Source organism: Belonocnema kinseyi, chromosome 9 (assembly GCF_010883055.1).
Source record: "Belonocnema kinseyi isolate 2016_QV_RU_SX_M_011 chromosome 9, B_treatae_v1, whole genome shotgun sequence".
NCBI lineage: Eukaryota > Metazoa > Arthropoda > Insecta > Hymenoptera > Cynipidae > Belonocnema > Belonocnema kinseyi.
Window position 1 is genome coordinate 107,062,007 of NC_046665.1, and position 22,278 is coordinate 107,084,284.

Sequence of the window (22,278 nt, forward strand, 5' to 3'; positions counted from 1 at the left end):
AGTCGGGAGTGGTGCTGACTGAAAACAGATGATTTGGAGCGATTCGCGCGCCATCTGTTGGTCATTCTAAGGACTTATTGAACTACCCTCGTATAATTCAAGGTTGAACGCAGTTCGAGAAATTTGTGCAAGGTGTCCTTTGGCGATGAGTGAAGATCTTTTGAGGGATTTGGCACAGTACAAACACTATCGAGAACGAAGTGTGATGATGGCTGCTCGATCTCTGATTGGTTTGTTCAAAAATGTGATGCCTGATATGCTTCATAAAAAAGACAGAGGACGGCCAACAGAAGCTACGATGGCTTTGGAGCCAGTTCAGTATGGGAAAATTAATGCCAAAGACTTTGTGCCTGGTGCTGAAATTTTGTTGGAAAAAGAAAAGGATATTGATATCGATAGCGCAGAAAGTGAGGTAAGTTTGAAAATCTTTCCTTTGAAAAATTCCTCTTATTTTTTTATTGAAATTTTAACTTTTTGGCTAGAACATTGATCTTTTCTTTTAAAAATTGATTTCTTTTTTGCCTGTGGATTAAACTATTTTGTTAATAAGTTTCCTTTTTTTCTTAAACCTAACTTTTGGAAAAATCGCTTTTTTTCTTTAAAATGTAACTATATAATTTTTGGTTGAAAAATTATATTTGGTAAAAAATTCAGCTATTTAGTTAGAAATTAAGCTGCTTATTTTTGAAATTGAAATTTCATGGTGTCAGTTTAAAAATTCTACTTTTTGTGAAAAATGCGATATTTTATGGAAAATTCGACATTTTCCACAGAATATTTAATCTCTTCTTTTATAAATTTTTCTTATTCGCTGTGAATTCAACTATTTTCTTATTAATGTGTCTTTTTCATTAAAACTAACTTTTAGAAAAATCCATTTTTTTCGTTGAAATGTAACTATTCAATTTTTGTTTGAAAAATTATTTTATTCTTCCCACTATCCCACTATTTAGTTAAAAATTAGGCTATTTATTTAAAAAAAATTTTACTTGGTAGAAAATTCATTTTTGCCTTGAAATTTAATTTAAAATAAAAAATTTAATTTAATTTAATTGATCCTATTCGCTGTGAATTAAACTTTTTTATTATTAATGTGTCTTTTTTTATTAAAACTAACTTTTAGAAAAATCGATTTTTTTCTTTAAAATATAACTTCAATTTTTGGTTGAAAAATTATTTTTTTTCTTCTGAATTTTTCACTTTTTGTATCAAAAATTCAAATATTTAGTTAAAAATTAGGCTATTTATTAAAAAAATTATCTACTTAGTAGAACATTCACTCTTTTGTTGAAATTTAATTTTTTTAAATTGAATTTTCATGGTGCCAGTTTAAAAATTCGACTTTTTTTTGGAAAATTAATCCATTTTATGCAAAATTTGACTCTTTCGGCAGAAAATTTCATCTTCTCTTTTAAAAATTGATCTTATTCGCTGTGGATTCAACTATTTTGTTAAGAACGTGTATTTTTTATTAAAAATAACTTTTAGAAAAATAACTTTTTTTCTTTAAAATATAACTATTCAATTTTTGGCTGAACAATTATGTTTGGTAAACAATTCAACTATTTAGTTCAAAATTAGGCTATTAATTAAAAAAATTATTTACTTGGTAGAAAATTTACTCTTTTGTTGAAACTTCATTTTTTGAATTGAGATTTCATGGTGCCAGTTCAAAAATTCGCTTTTTTTAAAAATTAATCCATTTTATTGAAAATTCGACTCTTTCGGCAGAAAATCAATATTCTCTTTGAAAAATTGATCATATTCGCTGTGGATTCAACTATTTTGTTAATAATTTGTCTTTTTTTTTATTAAAACTAACTTTTGGAAAATTCACTTGTTCTTAAAAATGTAACAATTCAATTTTTATTCAAAAAATGATTTTTTTCTTCTGAAATTTCGACTATTTTATTTAAAAAATGCCACTATTTAGTTACAAATTAGGCTATTTATTTCAAAAAATTTTAATTTGAAAAACGATTTTATTCTTCTGAAATTTCGAATATTTAGTTAAAAATTAAGCTATTTATTTCAAAAATTATCTAATTGGTAGAAAATTTTACTTTTTTGTTAAAAATTCATTTTTTTTATTGAAACTTCATGGTGCCAGTTTAAAATGTAACTTCAATTTTTGGTTGAAAAATCTTTTTTTCTTCTTCTGAAACTTTGACTTTTTGTATCAAAAGTTTAAATATTTAGTTAAAAATTAGGCTATTTATTAAAAAAATTATCTACTTAGTAGAACATTCACTCTTTTGTTGAAATTTAATTTTTTTAAATTGAAATTTCAGGGTGCCAGTTTAAAAATTCGACTTTTTTTGGAAAATTAATCCATTTTATTGAAAATTCGACTCTTTCAGCAGAAAATTTAATCTTCTGTTTTAAAAATTGATACAATTCGCTGTGAATTCAACTATTTTGTTTAAAAAAATTGGTATTTTTTTATTAAAACTAACTTTTAGAAAAATCGCTTTTTCTTGAAAATGTAAGTATTCCATTTTTGGTTGAAAAATGATTTATTTCTTCAGAAATTTCGATTATTTCGATAAAAAAATTCAACTATTTAGTTCAAAATTTGGTTATTTGTTTAAAAAATTATCTGTTTGGTGGAAAATTCACTTTTTTCTTCAAAAGTTTTGTTGTACATATTATTGAAATTTCATGATGCCAGTTTAAAAATTGTACTTTTTTGTGGAAAATTCATCCATTTAATGGGAAATTTGACTCTTTCGGCAGAAAATTAGTCTTCTATTTTAAAAATTGATCATATTGACTGTGGATTCAACTATTTTGTTAATAATTTGTCTCTTTTTTTATTAAAACTAACTTTTAGAAATTTCTCTTTTTCTTTAAAATGTAACTATTCAATTTCTATTTGAAAAACTATTTATTTCTTCTTCTGAAATTTCGACTATTTTCTTAAAGAACACCACTATTTTGTTAAAAATTAGGCTATTTATTTCAGAAATTTTCAACTTGGTAGAAACTTCATTTTTTAAATTGAAATTTCATGGTGCCAGTTTAAAAATTCTACTTTTTGTGGAAAATGCATCCATTTTATGGAAAATTCGACATTTTCGACAGAATATTTAATCTTTTCTTTTAAAAATTGATCTTATTCGTTGTGAATTCAACTTTTTTTGTTATTGATGTGTCTTTTTTATTAAAACTAACTTTTAGAAAAATTGGTTTTTTCCCTTAAAATGTAACTATTCAATTTTTTGTTGAAAAATTATATTTGATAAAAAATTCAACTATTTACTGAAAAATTAGGCTATTTATTTCAAAAATGATCTAATTGATATAAAATTCACACTTTTGTTAAAAAATTCATTTTTTTTTATTGAAATCTCATGGTGTCAGTTTAAAAATTGTATTTTTTTTTTTGAAAATTCATCCATTTTATGGAAAATTCGACTTTTTCGGAAGAATATTTAATTTTCTCTTTTAAAAATTGATTTTGACTATTTTGATAAAAAGTTCAATTTTTTAGTTAAAATTTAGGCTATTTATTTCAAAAATGATCTACTTGATAGAAAATGCACTCTTTTCTTGAAAATTATTATTTTTTTAATGAAATTTCATGGCGTAAGTTTAAAAATTCTACTTTTTTTGGAAAATTCATCCTTTTTATGAAAAATTCTACTTTTTCAGCAAAAAATTAGTCTTCTCTTTTAGACATTGATCTTATTGACTGTTGTTTCATCTATTTTGTTAATAGTTGGTTTTTTTGTTAAATTTAACTTTTAGAAAATTTGCTTTTTTCTTTAAACAGTAACTATTTAATTTTTAGTTGAAAAATTATACTTTTTCCTCTGAAAATTCGACTATTTTGGTAAAAAATTTAAGTATTTAGTTAAAAATTAGGATGTTTATTTGAAAAATTATCTAATTAGTAGAAAGTTTAATTTTTTTGAAAATTCAGTTTATTTTATTGAGATTTCATGGTGCCAGTTTAAAAATTCTACTCTGTTGTGGAAAAGTAAACTATTTAATTGAAAACTCTACTTTTTGGGCACAAATATTATATTAGCTTTAAATAATTGATCTTATTGACTATAGATTCAACTGTTTTGTTAATAATTTGTCTTTTTTCTTCTATCTAACTTTTAGAAAATTCGTTTTTTTGTCAAAAATGTAACTATTCCATTTTTGGAATTGAGTATTCAAAATCAAATTATTTAAATTTGAATGATGTTCCGCGAACATTTCAAATTCATTGCGACTCAATTTCTGTTCAAGTGATTAAACTGTGGAATTTAAAATTGCATATTTTGACTTGAAATCTTGAGCATTACGTATTGAATTCAATATTGTACTTTAATTTTATTCACGAGAATTTAAAATTTAAGAAATTTAAATGATATTAAAATCAAATTTAAAATCCTATTTAATGTGCAATAATCAAGTCAATGAGCAGAATTTCTGAAAATAAAACCAAAAATCTAAAGGCCAAAGTCCTCTTTTTTATTTTTGTCCAAAGGGAGAAATTCTTTTTCTTTTCTTTTTTGAGGAAAAAAAGAATTTTTTTTCAGTATGTAATAGGAACATTTTACAGGCCCCCAGACCGGTCTTTATATTTTTTATTGTACACGACATTCAGTTCAGGTTCCTAAAGTATTATATTTTAAATATTTGGTCCCTATGGGTAAACTATTTGAGTCAGGCACTTTGCAAAATTATCACTTTTTCAAATGAAAAGAGCACATTGATCACTTTCCATTCAATTAATTATTTAAAAAAATTATAATTAAATTATTGAATTATAAATAATTCAATGGATTTTTTTCAGAAATTTTAAAAGTTTTAATTTAATTGATCCTGAGGATCAGTTGATAATAATTATAATAATACTAATTTGGATTATTAGTTTTATAGTGCTTTAAAGAGTTTCAAGGGCTTTCAAAGATATCAAAGGATTCGAAATATTTTAAGAAATTTAAAAAGATTTCCAGATATTTTTTATTTATTTCAGTAGTTTGTAGGTTTTTAAAGACTCAATATTAAAAAAAAAAACTTTAAAAGATATATTTTTATTTAAAAAAAAATTCCCAAGCATTTTAAACAGATTACACAATTTTCAAGAGATTTCCAAGGGTTTTAAAAATTGTAGGGGATTTTATTTTCTAATGAATTTAAAATAAGTTTTACAGGACATGAGGGATTTCGTAGGGTTTCGAAGTTTTGAAGAGATAAAAAAATTTTTTTTTACAATTAATGTATAATTCGCTCAAAATTCTTATTAGTTTACCCTAAATTCTTTTCAAAAAATTTAAATTCTAAATTCAGTCAATTATGCCCAACTGAATTAATTTTTCCATGTTTTTGAATTGTTTTCAATTCACTTGATTGCTTGTTAAATTGAAGTTGAATTTTTAAAAATGAATTTGATCTAATTTTTTTCATTTCTTTTAAATTTCTCTGAATTCACTCAAAATTTATTGTCAACAATCAAATTTTTTTCGATTCCTAAAACTGTTCTAATTTATTTGAATTCTTTTGAATTATTCTTGAATTGTTCTATGGTCATTAGTCACTTCTTGTGTTAGAAATTGGTAGGATTTGAAAGATTGGAAAGGATTTGAAATTTTTTTTGGAATTCACCCTTAATTCTTTTAATTCTCTTGATTTTTTTTAACTTACTTGAATCCTTCTAAATTCACTCAATTCTACTTAATTCAGTGATTTTTTAAAAAAGTTTAAACAATTTTTCTAAGTTTATTTCGAAATCACTGAATTCAATTAAGTTTTTTAAAAATTGTTTTCAATTCGTTTGAGATTTTTGTCAAATTCACCTTGAATTGTTATGAATTTCATTGAATTCTTCTCTTTGATCTTAAATTCCTCTAAATTCAATTCAGTCTTATGGAAATCAATGGAATTTTTATTTATTTTTTAACATTTTGGGTTTTATTTTCAGGAATTCTGCCTATTTACAAGAATTTATTTCCTTATTTTCGTCAAATTTCCTCACTTTCGAGAGCATTTTGGCCAACGACCAAATTTGGACCACAAGGAATAAACAAAAACCAAAAATTCTATTGAATTTTTTTTTGAAAAAAGAAATATAAATAAAAAAGTAAATAAAATCATTTTAAAACCGAGAATTTTACATATTTGTAGAAGAAAAATCTGTCCACGTTCGATTTCAACAGTTTTTAAATAATTAGTTGCATTTTTATGTTTTTCAATTATTAACGTTAAAACTTAAACGGTTTCAATTTGAAAGTTTTAGTCACTAAACAAATGTGAACGTGTGACTGAAAGTTTATAAACTATTTTCAACTTAAAAATAACTTCATAATAATATATTCTTAATAAAAGGATTTTATTAAATTTAAAATATTGTTTCAGTCTAAAATATTCAATTTTTCACCCACTCAATTTGAACATTTTAATTTTTAATTAAAAAAAAGATTAATTATTGAATATTTAGCAATATTTGAATTTTTATTTAAGACAAGTAAATTGAAACCAAATATTTATAAGTAAAGAATTTTTAACTGAATCGATTGTTGCATTTGAAAAAGTCTTAATTTGTAAGTGAAATTTTTAAATTTTGATGTATAATTTACAAATGAACATTTGTAGAAAAAATTAGAATAATTTTAAGAGATATTTAGGAGTTTTAAAACGTTTAAAAATTATCATGCAAATTTTCTTAAAATCTTCTAGAAACTTTTAAAAAAATTTTGTTTAAATCTTTGAAAGCCTTTTTAAATATTCTCTTAAAGTAATTTTTCAAGATGAAAAATAATTTTTGATTTTCCTATGAATCAAATTTTCTAAAATGTACAGGATTTTCTGAAAATTGTAGAAAAAATTCAAATAATTTTGACATATATTTAAAAGTTCTGAAAAAAATTCCAAAATAATTTTAAATTCAAAATGAATTTAAAACAATTTCTAGATTTCTCAAGATTTTGAAATAAAAATGTGAAGCTTTCCAAGGATGTTTAAACTGTTTAAAAAGGAAATAATTAATTTGTAATTTAAGAAGTGTTCAGTAAAAAAATTTTTATTTGGCAATATTTAATTTTTTTAGCTTAAAATTCCTTAAAATTGTATAATTTTGAAAATTTTAAAGTTCACTGATTGATTTTTTCATTTTGAGCATTTAAAATAATAACGTGAATTTATATTTTTTTTATATTGAAAAGTGTTAGTACCATGAATTTTATACGCGTAAATTATTGAGCATTTATTTTATTTCGTCGATTAAAACGGCCACCCTGATTGAATAACAATGATTCTTTAATTAGTAAAAGTAGCTGTATATTAATATAATTAAATATTCTCTTTTTGTTTGAAAATGGATTTTTTTTTAGTTGAAAATTCAAAATTGTTCGTTAAAAATTAATTTTTTTTGTTGAAGATTTATAAAAATTTGTTTTTATTTGTTTAAAAATTAATCTCCTTGTTTGAAAATTCATTTTTTTTGTTGAATTTTTTTAGTTTGTGGACAAATAATTTTTTTAGTTCAAAATTCAACTATTTGGTTGAAAATTGGTATTTTTTATTTGAAAATTCCATTTTTTCGGTAAAAATTCATGCATTTTGTTAAAAAATCGTATTTCTTGTTAAACATTAATCTTTTTTTTTAATTAATCTTCTTGTTTAAACATTCATCTTCTTGGTTGAAAATTCAAGTTGAAAATTCATGTTTGTTTAAAATATGAGCTATTTTATTGAAAATTCGTTTCTTATTTGTTCGAAGATTAATCTTTTTGTGCGAAAAATCATATTTCTAGTTGATTTATTTTTATTCTGGTGAAAAACTAATTTTTTAAACTGCAAATTTAACTATTATTTTTTTGGTTAAAAAAAATTTTTTTTAGTTCAAAATTCAACTATTTCGGCGAAAATTCATGTATTTTGTTCAAAAAAATCATCTTTTTTGTTAGACAATCAATTCTTTTTAAAATTAAATTAATTGCAATTAAATTAATTTTCTTGTTTCAAGATTTACAATTCTAATTGGAAATTTATCTTTTTGGCTGAAAAATGATCTATTTTTTTAAAAATCGTCTTTTTTGTTAAAAAACATATTTTTGTTCGTCTTCTTTGATAGAATTAATCTTCTTGGATTCATCTTTTTTACTTGAACATTAATTTCTTTAACTGAAAATTTAACTACTCTTTTTTTGTTGTTGAAAATTGATCTTTTCTAGTTAAAAATTAGTATATTGGGTTGAACATTCATTTTTTGTTTTTGTAGAAATTAATCTTCTTATTTAATTAATTAAAATTAATCTTCTTGTGTTTGGTTGAAAATTCAACTTTTCCAGATAAAGATTCATCAGTTTAATTGAAATTTCATCTTTTTGATTTAAAATTGAACTATTTCAGTTAAAGATTCATCAGTTCAGCAAAATTTTTAATTAAAAAAGAGATTAATTCTTGAATATTTAACAATATTTGAATTTTTATTTAAGACAAGTAAATTGAAACTAAATATTTAAAAGTTGAGAATTTTTAACTGAATCGTTTGACATAGAAAACTTTGAATCGTTAAAATTTCGAAGAGCCTTTCAACTTTGAATGTTATAATTTTAATTGTTGTATTTGAAAAATGCTTAATTTGTGAGCGAAAATTTTTAAATCTTGATGTATAATTTACAAATGAACATTTGTAGAAAAATTTGAGTAATTTTCAGAGATTTCTTCTAGAATCTTTCTTGAAAATTTTGTTTAAATCTTTGAAAAACTTGAAATATTTTCTTAAAATGATTTTTCAATATGAAAAATTATTTTTACTTTTCCTATGAATCTTAAGAAAATGTTTTTATTATTTTGAAGCCTTTCACAATTCTTGAAAAGAATCTAATTTTGTAGATTTTCGCAGATTTTAAACAAAAAAATTAGATTCTTTTCAAGAATTGTGAAAGGCTTCAAAATAATACAAAAATTTCTTAAGATTCATAGGAAAAGTAAAAATAATTTTTTATTTTTAAAAATCATTTTAGTAGAATATTTAAAGTTTTTCAAAGATTTAAACTAAATTTTCAAAAAAGATTCTAGAAGAAATCCCTGAAAATTACTTTTCAAAACTTCTGCATATTTCTTAAAATTACTCAAATCTCGCTTACAAATAATAAATGTTCAATTGTTATTTATACATCCAAATTGTGAAGAAAGGTTCTAAAATTTGCAGAATTTTCTGAAAATTGAAGTGTTCAGTTAAAAATGTTTCAATTTTTCAATATTCAATGTTTCTTGCTTAAAATTCCTTAAAATTATATAATTTTGAAAATTTTAAAGTTCATTGATTGGTTTTTTAATTTAGAGCATTGAAAATGATGACGTGGATTTATATTTTTGTATATTAATAAATGTGTTAGTACCTTCAATTTTATACGCGTAAATTATTGAGCACCAACAATGATAATAAATTAGCAAAAGTTGCTTTATATTAATGAATTTTAATATTCTATTTTTGTTTGAACATTGATCTTTTTTAGTTGAAAATTCAAACTCGTTTGTTAAAAATTAATTTTTTTGGTTGAAAAAAGTGCTATTTTGTTGAAAATTCATTTTTATTTATTTAGAAATTAATCTCCTCGTTTGAAAATTCATATTTTTGGTTGAATTTTTTTATTTTGTGGACAAATAATTTTTTTGGTTCAAACTTCAACTGTTTGGTTGAAAATTGGTATTTTTTATTTGAAAATCCCACTTTTTCGGTGAAAATTCATGTATTTTGATGAAAAATCGTATTTCTTGTTAAACATTAATCTTTTTTCTTTAAATTAATCTTATTGTTTAAACATTCACCTTTTTGATTGAAAATTCAAGTAGAAATTTAAATTTGTTTATCAAAAATAAATTTTTTTGGTGAAGATTTATTATTTTAATTGCAAATTCTTTATCTTTGGTTAAAAAATGAGCTATTTTGTTAAAAATTTATTTTTTATTTGTTCCAAGACTAATCTTTTTGCTTGAAAAATCATCTTTTTAATTGCATTTTTTTATCCTGGAGGAAAACTAATTTTTTAAACTGAAAATTGTGGAAAAAAATTCAAATGATTTTGACAGATATTTAAAAGTTCTGAAAAAAATTAAAAAATGATTTTAAATTCAAAACAAATTTAAAACAATTTCCAGATTTCTCAAGATTTTGAAATCAAATTTGGAAGCCTTCCAAGGATGTTTAAACCATTTAAAAAGGAAATAATTGAATTTGTAATTTAAGAAGTGTTCAGTTAAAAATGTCTCAATTTGTCAATATTTAATGTTTCTAGCTTAAAATTTCTTAAAATTATATAATTTTGAAAATTTTAAAGTTCATTGATTGATTTTTTAATTTAGAGCATTGAAAATGATTACGTGGATTTATATTTTTTTTATATTGAAAAATGTTATTTTCTTCAATTTTATACGCGTAAATTATTGAGCATTTGAATACAACATTTTTTAATTAAAAACTTTTAAATTTCAATTTTAAAAGTACAAAATTTAACAGTTTCACTTTGAGTTCCTTCATATGTATATATGTTCGTAATCAAAGGCTTTTGTGAAATTAAAAATCATGTTTCAGTCCAAAATATTTAATTTTTAACCTATTCAATTAAAAAATTTTAATTAAGAAAAAGAATATTTAGCAATATTTTACTGTTCATTTTTGACAATTTAATTGAAACCAAATATTTAAAATTAAACAATTTGAAACTGAATTGTTTGACATAGAAACCTTTAAATCGTTAGAATTCTTTGCAGCATTTTATTTATTTTTTATTTTTATTTTGAATGATATTTTATTGTAATTTGATGATAGAAAAAATATAAAAGATAGAAAAAAAATGAAGGGGATGTAGCTGGCTGCCTTTTCATTTTTCTTTCTTCTTTTTTTATTTTTGTCCGAAAATTATTATTTCTTTTTTCATATTACGATAGGAGTTTTTTGGTTTTGGTTTTTTGTTCTTCTTTGTTCGTTGTGGTCCAAATTTGGTCGTTGGATTCTTGTTTTTTTTTTTTTTAAACAGTATTTTGCATCAGTGTGTAAGAGATAGATTTAGGAATGATTACCACTGTGAGTTCGTGCGTAAGCCGAAAATGCAAGATTCGACTTCGGTTTTCGGTTGTACGATGATAGCCGATCTGAAAGCTTCAGAAGACTTCGGTGGTCTGCTATTTATATCTGGATCCCCTTTGAAAGAAATGGAAGAAATTGGAGAATTTAATGTTTCGCGTGATTCTTTATTTCATACATGAGTCAATTTTGAGGTAAAGTTTTTCAGTTGCATATAGTATGAATATTATTACTATTATATATATATTAGTAATGCTAATATTATAATTCTAAAATATAACATTAATTTAAATTAATAGTCGACTAAATTTTAATAGAAATAGTTAAATTTTTAACTAAAACAATGAGTTTCATGCAAAAAAATGGTTAAATTTGCTTTAAACAAAATATTTAAATTTTTAAACAAAAAGTTAAATTTTTATCTAAAAGACTGAATTGTATAAGAAAAAAAGGCATCTTTAATCAAATACATGAACTTTGCACAAAAGGAATTTATTGTCTACGAAGTATAATTTTCTATACAAAAATTAATGTTTAATCATAGTTAAATTTTCTACCAAAAAGATTAATTTTCTTGCACCTGAAAAAAATTAATTTTTAAACAAAACCAAAACCAAAAAAAAATTCTACAAAATAGTTAAATTTTCAGAAAACAAATTTTTTCGACTATATTGATAAATCATCAACCAAAAGAAAACTAAATTTTTAACAAAGCAGTTCCACTTTCAACAAGAAAAATTGAAAAAAATAGTTAAAATTCTTTGAAATTGCTTAAAACATTGAAAATAATTGAAAATTCCTGAAAACGTTTTAAAAGAGCCTAAAATATTTTAAATCCTTTAAAATCTCTTGAAATTTTGCAAAGCTCTTGAAAACTCTTTGCAATTTTAAAAATACCCTAAAATTTTTTAAATCCTTTAAAATCTCATACTAAATTATTGAAATCAATTCAAAATTATTTGGAATTTAGAAAAATATCCTAAGATGTATCAAATCCTTTAAAACCTCATATCAAATTATTGCAATCAATTGAAAATTCCTTGAAACCTTTTGAAATACTCTTAAATATTTCGAAACCTTCAAAATCTTTTAAAAAATCTTGACATCTTTTAAAGATTTTTAATATAATTTGGAGTTTTTTTAACAACCTTGCTATAATTATTAAAATTCTTTGAAATTCCTTTAATTTATAAAACTGAATTAAAAATTCAGTGAAATCTTGTTAAACATCCTCAGATATTTAAAATCCTTTAAAATATTTAGAAATCTCTTGAAAATTCCTTGAAATTTTCAAAGTACCCTAAAACATTTCATATCCTTTAAAATCTCATATTAAATTGCTGTAATCAATTAAAGATTTCTTGGCATGTTTTAAAACTTCCTCGAATATTTAGAATCCTTACAAATCTTTTGAAATCTTTTGAAATCTATTAAAAATACATTATAATTTTAAAAATACAATGAAATATTTCAAGTCCTGTATAAATCTCATAATATATTATTAAAATCACTTAAAAATTCTTTTAAATCTATCAAAATATCCTATAAATATATCAAATCCTTTAAAATATTTTGAAATCTCTTTAAAATTTTAAAATACCCTAAAAAATATACATATAATTTTATAATTATATACAAAAATCGTTTTAGAAATAGTTAAACTTTAACTAGAGTAATTTCTATTAAAATTTTAAATTAATAGTTTAACTAATCTAAAAACAGTTTAATTTTTTATTTTTAAAATTTTGCTGCTTTCGATATTCTAGTCTGAAATAATTTCATTTAGAGATTGTCCAATTGAAAAACATTCATTTAAATTTTGAACGCATTCAATTTATTTATGATTATTAATTTTTGATACATAAACTTCCAAGTTTGCAATTCTAAATTTGAAGACTTGAATCCCATTGAGTTGAAAATTATTTATATTTCATAGTTCAAAATATTTGAAAATAAAATTTCGAAAGTTAGGAATTTTTATTGATTTTATTTTGAAAACTCTAATTTACAAACATTCAAATATTTAACGTTTTGAAACTTTTCTCTTTTTTAAATTTCAATCTGAAGCTTTACAAAATTTCAAGAAATTGCAAAAGATTTTCAAAGACTTTAAATATTTTAAAAATAATTTAAAATTTCAAGGAATTTTGAAGAGCTTTAACAAATTTCAAGGGATTTCTACAGATTTTTAAGCATTTTATATATTTGAGGATGTTCTGAAAGATGTCAAGGAATTTTCATCCTATTTTTCTAATTTTAAGGAATTTCAAAGAATTTTAAAGAAGTAGTTTAAAAATCTTAAAAAAAAAGGTCAAGGTATATTAAAATATTTTGAAGGTATTGCAATATTTGACAGTATTTTAAAATGTTCCAAGGAATTTTCAATTGATTACGTTGATTTAATATGAGATTTTGAAAGGTTTAATATATTATATGATATTTTAATAGATTTCAAGGAATTTTTAATTGATTTCAACAATAAAGTATGATATTGTAAAAGATTTGAAATATTTTAGGGTAGTTTTAAAATTTGCAAGAAATTTACATAAAATTTCAAAATATTTTAAATGATTTTACATATTTAAGGATGTTTAAGAAGATTTCATTGCATTTTTAATTCATTTTTAAAAAATAAAGGAATTTCAACGGGTTTTAATATTTATAGCAAGGTTGTTAAAAAAACTCCAAAGTACATTAAAAATCCTTAAAAGATGTCAAGATTTTTCAAAATATTTGGAAGGTTTCGAAATGTTTGAGAGTATTTGAAAAGATTCCAAGGAATTTTCAATTGATAACAGTAATTTAATATGAGATTTTAAAGGATTTGATACATCTTAGGATATTTTACTAGATTACAAGGAATTTTCCATTGATTTCAGAAACTTAGTATGAGATTTTAAAGGATTTAAAATATATTAGGGTATTTTTAAAATTCCAAGGCATTTTCCATTTGTTTCAATAATTTAGTATGAGATTTTAAAGGATTTTAAATATTTTAGGCTCTTTTAAAAAATTTCAAGGAATGTTCAATTATTTTCAATAATTTAAAGCAATTTCAAAGAATTTTAACTATATTTTCAATTTTTCTGGTTGAAAGCGGAACTGCTTTTTTAAAAATTTAGTTTTATTTTAGTTGATGATTTGTCAATTTAGTTTAAAAAATTTGTTTTCTGAAAATTTAACTATTTTGTAAAAATTTCTTTTTGTTTTGTTTAAAAATTAATTTCTGTCAACTACAAGAAAATTAATCTTTTTGGTCAAAAATTTAAATATGATTGAACATCAATTTTTGTACAGAAAATTATACTTCGTTGAAAATAAATTTCTTTTGTGCAATGTTCATGTATTTAATTAAAAATGCCTTTTTTTCTTATACAATTCATCCTTTTATATAAAAATTAAACTTCTTGCTTAAAAATTTAAATAATTTGTTTAAAAAAAAAATTAACCATTTTTTTTGCAGAAAAATAATTGTATCAGTTGAAAATTTAACTATTTCTATTAAAATTTGGTCAACTATTAATTAAAATTAATGTTATATTTTATAATTATAATATTAACATTAACAATATGTATAATAGTAATAATATTCATACTATATACACCTGAAAAACATAACCTCAAAATTGACTCCTGAATGACATTAAGAATCACGCGAAACAATAAATTCGCCAATTTCTTCCATTTCCTTCAAAGGAGATCGAGATATAAATAGCAGACCACCGAAGTCTTCCGAAGCTTTCAGATCGGCAATCATCGTACAGCAGAAAACCGAAGACGAATCTTGCATTTTCGGCTTACACACGAACTCACAGTGGTAATCATGCACCTTCTGTTTTGCGGCTCACAAACGGTAGGTATGGTGGGGGTAAATTTCATCCACGATCTGGCAGCTCTGGGGGAGAGTCTCCCCGCCAACCGCGAAAGCGAACGCATTGTCACCTTTTATACTAACACCTACATTAAATAAAGTTCTTTTAATTCTAAAGTCGTTGTCGCAGCAAACTTAATTCGAAGTCTTCTGTCCTCGAATAATACCTTTCTGATCATCATTTCGCCATCCTTACAAGTGGAGTTATATCTCTTTATATTTTAAAAATTTTCAAATCTCTTTAGGACGATGAGGAGTGGATTGATGTGAGCCACAGCAGCGATGAAGGAGACTTGACTCTAGCAAGTGAAGATGAAGAGGTTGAAGATGAAGAAGATGATGATGAGTCTGAGAGGCGAAACTCAAAGGTTCCTAAAGTGAAAAAGAGCAAGAATGATAAGGAAGAGGAGAGTGAGGAAGAGGATGAGGTTTCTGAAAAATTCATTAAAAGAAAGAAGAAGACCTATGCCACAAAGCTTGAGAGAAAGAAGAGGAAGATTGAGAGGATGAGGAAGAGTAAGGAAGACAGTAGGACGGAGTATACTGCCGAGAAAAAGGAAAAAGCGGCTCAAGTTTCAGTGACTAGAATTTTGACTGACAAGGATTTCAAAAGGATTGACGAGGCGTTGGCAGTTCAGCAAGTTGTTCATGCGAAAAAAGGGAAGAAGAGGCCGCTGGAGGAAGAACGAGGAGAGCTGGTCAAACTTGGTGATATTGAAAATATCTTTAAGCGGAAGAGGCATGATTATGAAGCTCGCCAAGAAACTGTTAGGGTGAGTATTTTATTTTATCTTGTATAAATCAATTTTGGGGAACGCAGGCGTCACAGATTGGTCCCTATTGTACCCTATTGTACCCTAATATTCATTTTAAGTCCCTAAAGTATCCTATTTTCAAGAAAAATCGGGAAATTACTGTGAATTTATTTTTTTCACCATGAATTTTTCAAATGTTTAGAAAAAAAAATCCTTCAGACTTTGATTTTAACCGTTTTTTTTAGATAATTAGTTTAATCTTAATCTTTTTCAATTATGATATCATTCAGTTTAGAATGCGTAATTTGAAAATATTTCATTTAACAATTTTTCCATTTTAGGTTTTTAATTTTTAAGCGTAGATTTCAAAATTAGAATTTTAAAATGCAGTCTTAAAGACTTAATTAAAAATTAGAAGCGTGTAAAATGAAAGATTTTTGATTAAAAAAAAAACAATAATTGATTTTACAAGACGATTCGGAGTCAGTTTAAAATTTTAGAATGTCCAGATTTTAACGTTAAAATTAAACTGTTTCAATTGGAAAGTCTTATTAGTTAAACAAATGTAAACGCTCTTTTGGAAATTTATAATCTAGTTTTAATTTTAAAATAATTTCAATATAATATATTTATAATTAAAGGCTTTTGTTAAATTTCAAGTATAATTACACCCTAAAATGTTCCATTTTCAAAACATGCAATTTGAAAATTTTTTAATTGTTTTTAAACTATTTAAAATTAAAATAATTTTAAATTTTAATTTGAACGGGGAACTTTCAATTTTTTACAAATTTATAGTTGGAACTGGAATTTATCCAGATTAATAATAATTCTGACTTGGAACCGGCAATTTTCGTAACTGAACAAAATTCTGAATTGGAACAGGAAATTTTTCCAAAGAATTTTAATTTTGAGTTGAAAATATTTCTAAAGAATGAATTCTAAGTTGAAACGGTATATTTTTCGAAGAAATTAAAATTATGAGTTGGAACAGGGAATTTTAAAGAAAAATTCTAATTCTAAGAAAATTCTAATTAAATAACAAACTTTTAAAATGAAATATTTTTAAAATCAAATAGACTTTCTAATGAAGCTAAAATTTTTCAACATTTGGATAGCAATTCTTAAAGAGAGACGATTTACGAATATTTTTTATCTTTGGCAAAACTCAAATAAATTATCTTCTAGATTAAATCTTTTAGATTAAATCTTCCAGATTAAATCTTCTAGATTAAATCTTTTAGAAACTTTTTTGAAAATTTTGTTTAAATCTTTGAAAACCTTTCTAAATATTCTCTTAAAATAATTTTTCAAAATGAAAAATAATTTTTAATTTTCCAGGAGTTTTCCAGCAGCCAGGTTTCAAATTATTAATTAGAAATCTAGAAGATTGCAAGGAATTTTTTTATAGTATTTTACAAAATATCATGAAAAATTCGACTTTTTTAAAAAAATGTTTAGGACTTTTAGAAGTTAAGAAGGAATCAAGAAATATTTGATAAATTTTCGAAAATGTTTGACAATTTTCAAATATTTCTAATTTATTCAAAACGTCTTAAATTCCTGAAAATAATTTTAACTGTCTCGAAAATGTTAAATCATTCAAAATCTTAGGAAAATTACCTTCAAATCTTCTAATTTTTTCCAGAAATTTTAAGAAAATTTTTTATTCTCTTGAAAACTTTTGAAATTATTTTAAAGCTTTTAAACTTTAAATTTTAAATCTTTAAAAATCTAAATTTTGAAAAATCTTTTAAAGTTTAAAATTGTTTTTGAGTATCTTTTACTCTACTAAATATTTCTTGAATTTACTCGATTTTTTATTCGTTTCTATTTTGTAATCTTATGAAATTGTAACATTTTCCTTTAAAATCTTGTAAAGTCTTTCTCGAAATTTTAGGAAATCGGTGGAAATTATTAAAAAACTTGTTTAATTTTTAATATACAAAATTATTTAAAACTTTCATAAGAATATAAGGGAAATTCTTTTTCTTTAATCTGGTCAGACTTTCGAAGCCTTTTAATCTCGGAATTATTACAAATTTTCCTGCATTTTTTTTCTGCAAAATTTTAAAAATTGCCTTAAAATCTTTGAGATTCTTTTGTGACAATTTTGAAACCTTTTTAAATAATCTCTTGAAATTAATTTTTTGAAATAAAAAATTATTTTAATTTTTCCTAGGAATCTGAAAAAAATGTCTTTCGTTTTCGTGACTATCTCTTTGACTTACTCAAATTATTTCTAAAATTATTTATTATGGCAAAATTGCAAAAGTTTGCTTAAAAATCTTTTACACACTTTTTAAACATTTTAAGAAGTAATTAAAAATGTTTTGTGATCTTTTTTTAATTATCTCTTGAAATTCCTTACAAAACAATCATTTAAGAATTTCCTATGAATCTTAAGAACCTTTTTTTTTTTAATTCTCTTGACACCCTGAGAAATTTCAGGATGTAAATATAAATAAGCAAATGTATAAATAATTTGTCAAATGGATCTGCGCTTTATGTATTTTAAAATTAAAAAAAAATTGTTTGATAAAACGAAAGTGCGATTGAAACTTTATAAACTTTTTTCAACTTAAAAAATAACTTAATAATAATATGTTCGTAATCAAAGGCTTTTATGAAATTAAAAATATTGTTTCAGTCCAAAATATTAAATTTTTAACCTATTCAATTAAAAAATTTTAATTAAGAAAAAGAATATTTAGCAATATTTTACTGTTCATTTTAGACAATTAAATTGAAATAAAATATTTAAAATTAAACAATTTGAAACTGAATTGTTTGACACAGAAACCTTTAAGTCGTTAGAATTCCAAAGAGCTTTGAGCTTTTAACGTTACAATTTTTATTGTTCTTTTTAAAAATGTTTAATTTGTAAGCGAAATTGTTGAATTTTTATGTAGAAATAATAATTGAACACTTATTATTTGTAGACAAAACTTGAGTAATTTTAAGAGATTTTTAGAAGTTTTGAAAAGACTCAAAATTAATTTAAAACTTGAAATGAGTTCAAGTAATTTAAACGAAGTGTGTGAAATTTGTTTTAAGAACTTCTAGTCATATTTGAAAATGAATTCAATTTTTCCTACAATTTTGGAAGACTTAAAATCTTTTTAAATATTCTGTTAAAATAAAGTTTCAAAATGAAAAATCATTTTCAATTTTCCTAGGAATATTAAGAAAATATTTTTATTCTTTTGGAAACTTTTAGAATTCTTAAAAAGCTTCTAAATTTTTGATTTGAAATCTGCAAAAATCTACATTTTGTTTTCATATTATTTTTTATGGATAAGGTCAAATATCCTAAAATTCATTTTTTACATTTTTTTACATATCTCGTCTCGTTTGGCGTAATATTGGATTTTTTCTCCCGATTTTCTGCATATTACTCACGATAAATAAAAACAAAATGAAGAGTCCTACTGGAAAATGGTTGAAAGACATTTTTTAGGATTTTTCAAAAGCTATAATTTCTCCTTGATACTTTTTTTTCGTGTTTTGCGTTGTTTGGTTAAAAATTTGAATGTTGTGCTGTAAAATTTCGGGAAATTCTAATAGTTTTTCAATCACAAATGATGAGAATGTAATAAATTATTTCACATTTGTATCTATTTTTTCGGGTAAACAATTTTTGTCAAATGATTTTTTTTTTATTTTGAATGTTATATTTCACGCAGAAAACACAAACTATGCGTCCTGTGAAGAAATTAGCATAAAAAATTTGTAGATCATTTCGGGGATCACAATTTAGGTTTATTAATCTTTTTTCGTATCTTGCATAGTTTAACTACAAAATGGAATTGTTTATTTTTCATTATTTTTTCTGCAATCAAAATTTGACTTCAAATTTTCCAGAAAGTGGGTTTAAAATTTTGATTTTTGTTTTATTTTTTAAATCTTATAAATGCTATAACTCTGAGAATTTTCTCTTTATTGAAAAAAGTTATGGCGATAAATTGTTTAGCTTTTTGAATTCTACGAATATCCGTACAGAAAATTTTCAAATATAAAAAAAAATGTACTAAAAATTTTGAAATCGCTCTAACGTTTTGAATATTTAGCCAAAATAGTTGGTTAAAAACCTCGTCCTTTCTATTAGGACTTAAAAAAAAGTGTGCCAAATATCGATCTACAAAAATTGATTTTTCAATTACAAAAATGAATTTTCAGTTAAAAAATCAATTTTAAACAAAAAAAAAAGACTTCACCGAAACAGTTAAATTTTTAACCACAGATATGTCTTCAATAAAAAAGTAAAATTTTAACATTGTAATTTAACTTTGACTCTAATAGTTGAATTATCAATTAAAAAAAGATGATTTTTTATAAAAATAATTAAACTTTCAACCAAAGAGATAAATTTTCTACTAAAAATATAAATCTTTCAGGAAACAACTAATTTCTTAAAAAAGTGATTGAACAAAAATTTTCAAACTAATGTTTGAATTCTCAAGAAAAGAAGAATAATTTTTAACCAAAATGTGGCATTTTCTTAAAAGAAAATAATATTTATTCTGAAACAGACGAACTTTTGAATTTTTGAACACGAAATAAGTTTCTAAGAAAAAATTGAATTTCCAATACAAAAAGACGAATTTTTAACAAAATAGTCGGATCCAAGAAAGTTGAAATTTCTCTTAAAACGGATGAATTTTGATTTAAAAAGAAATTTTTTTTAATAGTTCAATTTTCACCTAAAAAAGATTCTAGTTAACTTTTTAACATCAAAACATGAATTTTTGAGTCAAAAATGAGTTTATGCGAAAAAAATTAAATTTTCAATCCAAAAAGTAGAATTTTTCAAACCAAAAAAGATAAATTAGTAACCGAAAAGTTTAAGTCTCTACCAAATAGCTGCATTTGTATCCAAGAAAGATCAAATATCTTTTAAAATAGATCAATTTTTATATTTAAAGAAAATTCGTTTTAATAGTTGAATTTTCACCCAAAAAAGATCAAAATATGGATTTTTTTTAGTATAAAATGAGTTTATATGTAAAAAGTTGATCTTTTAATCCAAAAATACGATTTTTTCCAACCAAAACGGATGAATTTCTTAACCAAATAGTTGAATTCTCCACCAAAAATAGTTGCATGTTTATCCATGAAAGCTGAAATTTCTACTGAAACAGATGATTTTTTAATAAAAAACGAACAAACTTCTTTGTTAAAAGATGAACTTTCGCCGAGAAAAGATTTCAGTTTATTTTTAAACGCCAAAATATAAATTTCAAACAAAAATTATGACTTTTAACAGAATAGTTCAATTTTTAACCAAACAGTTGCATTTTTATCCCAGAAAAATCAAATTTCTCTTAAAATAGATAAATTTTCTATTGAAAAAAAAAATAAATAAAAAATTCTTAAAAAGAAAAGTTGAATTTTCTATGAAATAGTTAAATTTTCGACAAGATGGCAGCATTTTTAATAAAAAAGTATGAGTTCAAGGACATTGTGAAATTTTCAACCAAATAGTTTCATTTTTATACAAAAAATATGTAATATTTGCCAAAGTAGGTCAATTTAAAAATAAAAAAAGACAGATTTTTAAAAGAAAAGGGTGAATCTTCAATCAAATAGTTGCATTTTGTATCCAAAAAAGATTCCAGGCCATTTTTTAACACCAAAATAAGAATTCTAAACAATAAGTTAATTTTATGTTAACTAGTCAAGCTCACGGGTTATAATCTCAACACCTTTTGAAATATTTTAGGTCATTTTTAAAGATTTCGAGAAATTTGGAATAGATTTTAATATTTTTTAAGGATTTTTAAGATTTTAGGATATTTTAAAAACTTCTAGGGTCTTTTTCAAGAGCTTTCAATTTGAAAAATCTTAGTGAATTTTAAAAGATTCCAAGGATTTATTAATTAATTTCATTAATTCAAAGGGATTTCAAAGCGTTTGAAATATTTTAGGATAGGGAATTTTCTAGAATATATCCCTATAAGGGTTTAAGATTTTAAGGAGGATTTTAAAGCTCTCTATGTATTTTAATACATTTTTCAGGATTTCAAAATATATCACCAGATCCCATAGAATTTCATGGGAATTCAATTAATAAACCGATAAAAGGATTTGAAATAATTCAAGGTATTTTTTTTTTTCAATTTCTTGGCATTGTCAACAGCTTTAAAAAATTGCAAGGGATTTAAAAAGTGTCTTAAATTACAATTTCGAAAGATTTCTAAGGGTTTTAATAATTTGACAGGGTTTAAAAAATGATTTCCAATTTATTTGAATTTTTTTGTAGTCATTAGTCACTTTTTTGTTTAGAAATTATTAGGGTTTTAAAGATTTAAAGAGATTTTCAAATACTTTTTGCAATAAATTTGAAAATTGTCCTGAATTCCTATTATTTATCGTGAATTCTTTTTAATGCAATACATTCTAATCAATACAAAGGATTTTTTCAAAGTTTTTTTTTCAATTTATCTTGAATTCTTTAAAACGCAATTTAAATTCTTAAGAATTTAATCAAATTCCTTCCAATTTCCATTTAATACATTTTTTCATACTTTTTAATTGCTTTCAATTTAATTGATTTAAAAAAAAATTCATTTTGATATTTTACATATTTCATCGAATTATTCTCATTCTCCTTAAATTCCTCT

General features: G+C 22.9%; 2 protein-coding genes across 2 annotated transcripts in view; one reads left to right on the forward strand and one right to left on the reverse strand.

Moving 5' to 3' along the window:
* The window catches only part of LOC117179568, a 76,568-nt gene that overhangs the window by 40,721 nt on the left and 13,569 nt on the right, over positions 1-22,278 (reverse strand). The gene's annotated exons all lie outside the window — the stretch shown is intronic.
* LOC117179566 (protein SDA1 homolog) overlaps positions 1-22,278 on the forward strand; it is a 54,548-nt gene that overhangs the window by 28,726 nt on the left and 3,544 nt on the right. The window contains exons 8-9 of the mRNA XM_033371498.1: positions 103-412; positions 15,146-15,673. Of these exons, the coding sequence (XP_033227389.1) occupies positions 103-412; positions 15,146-15,673 (838 nt within the window). The remainder of the gene's footprint in view (positions 1-102; positions 413-15,145; positions 15,674-22,278) is intronic.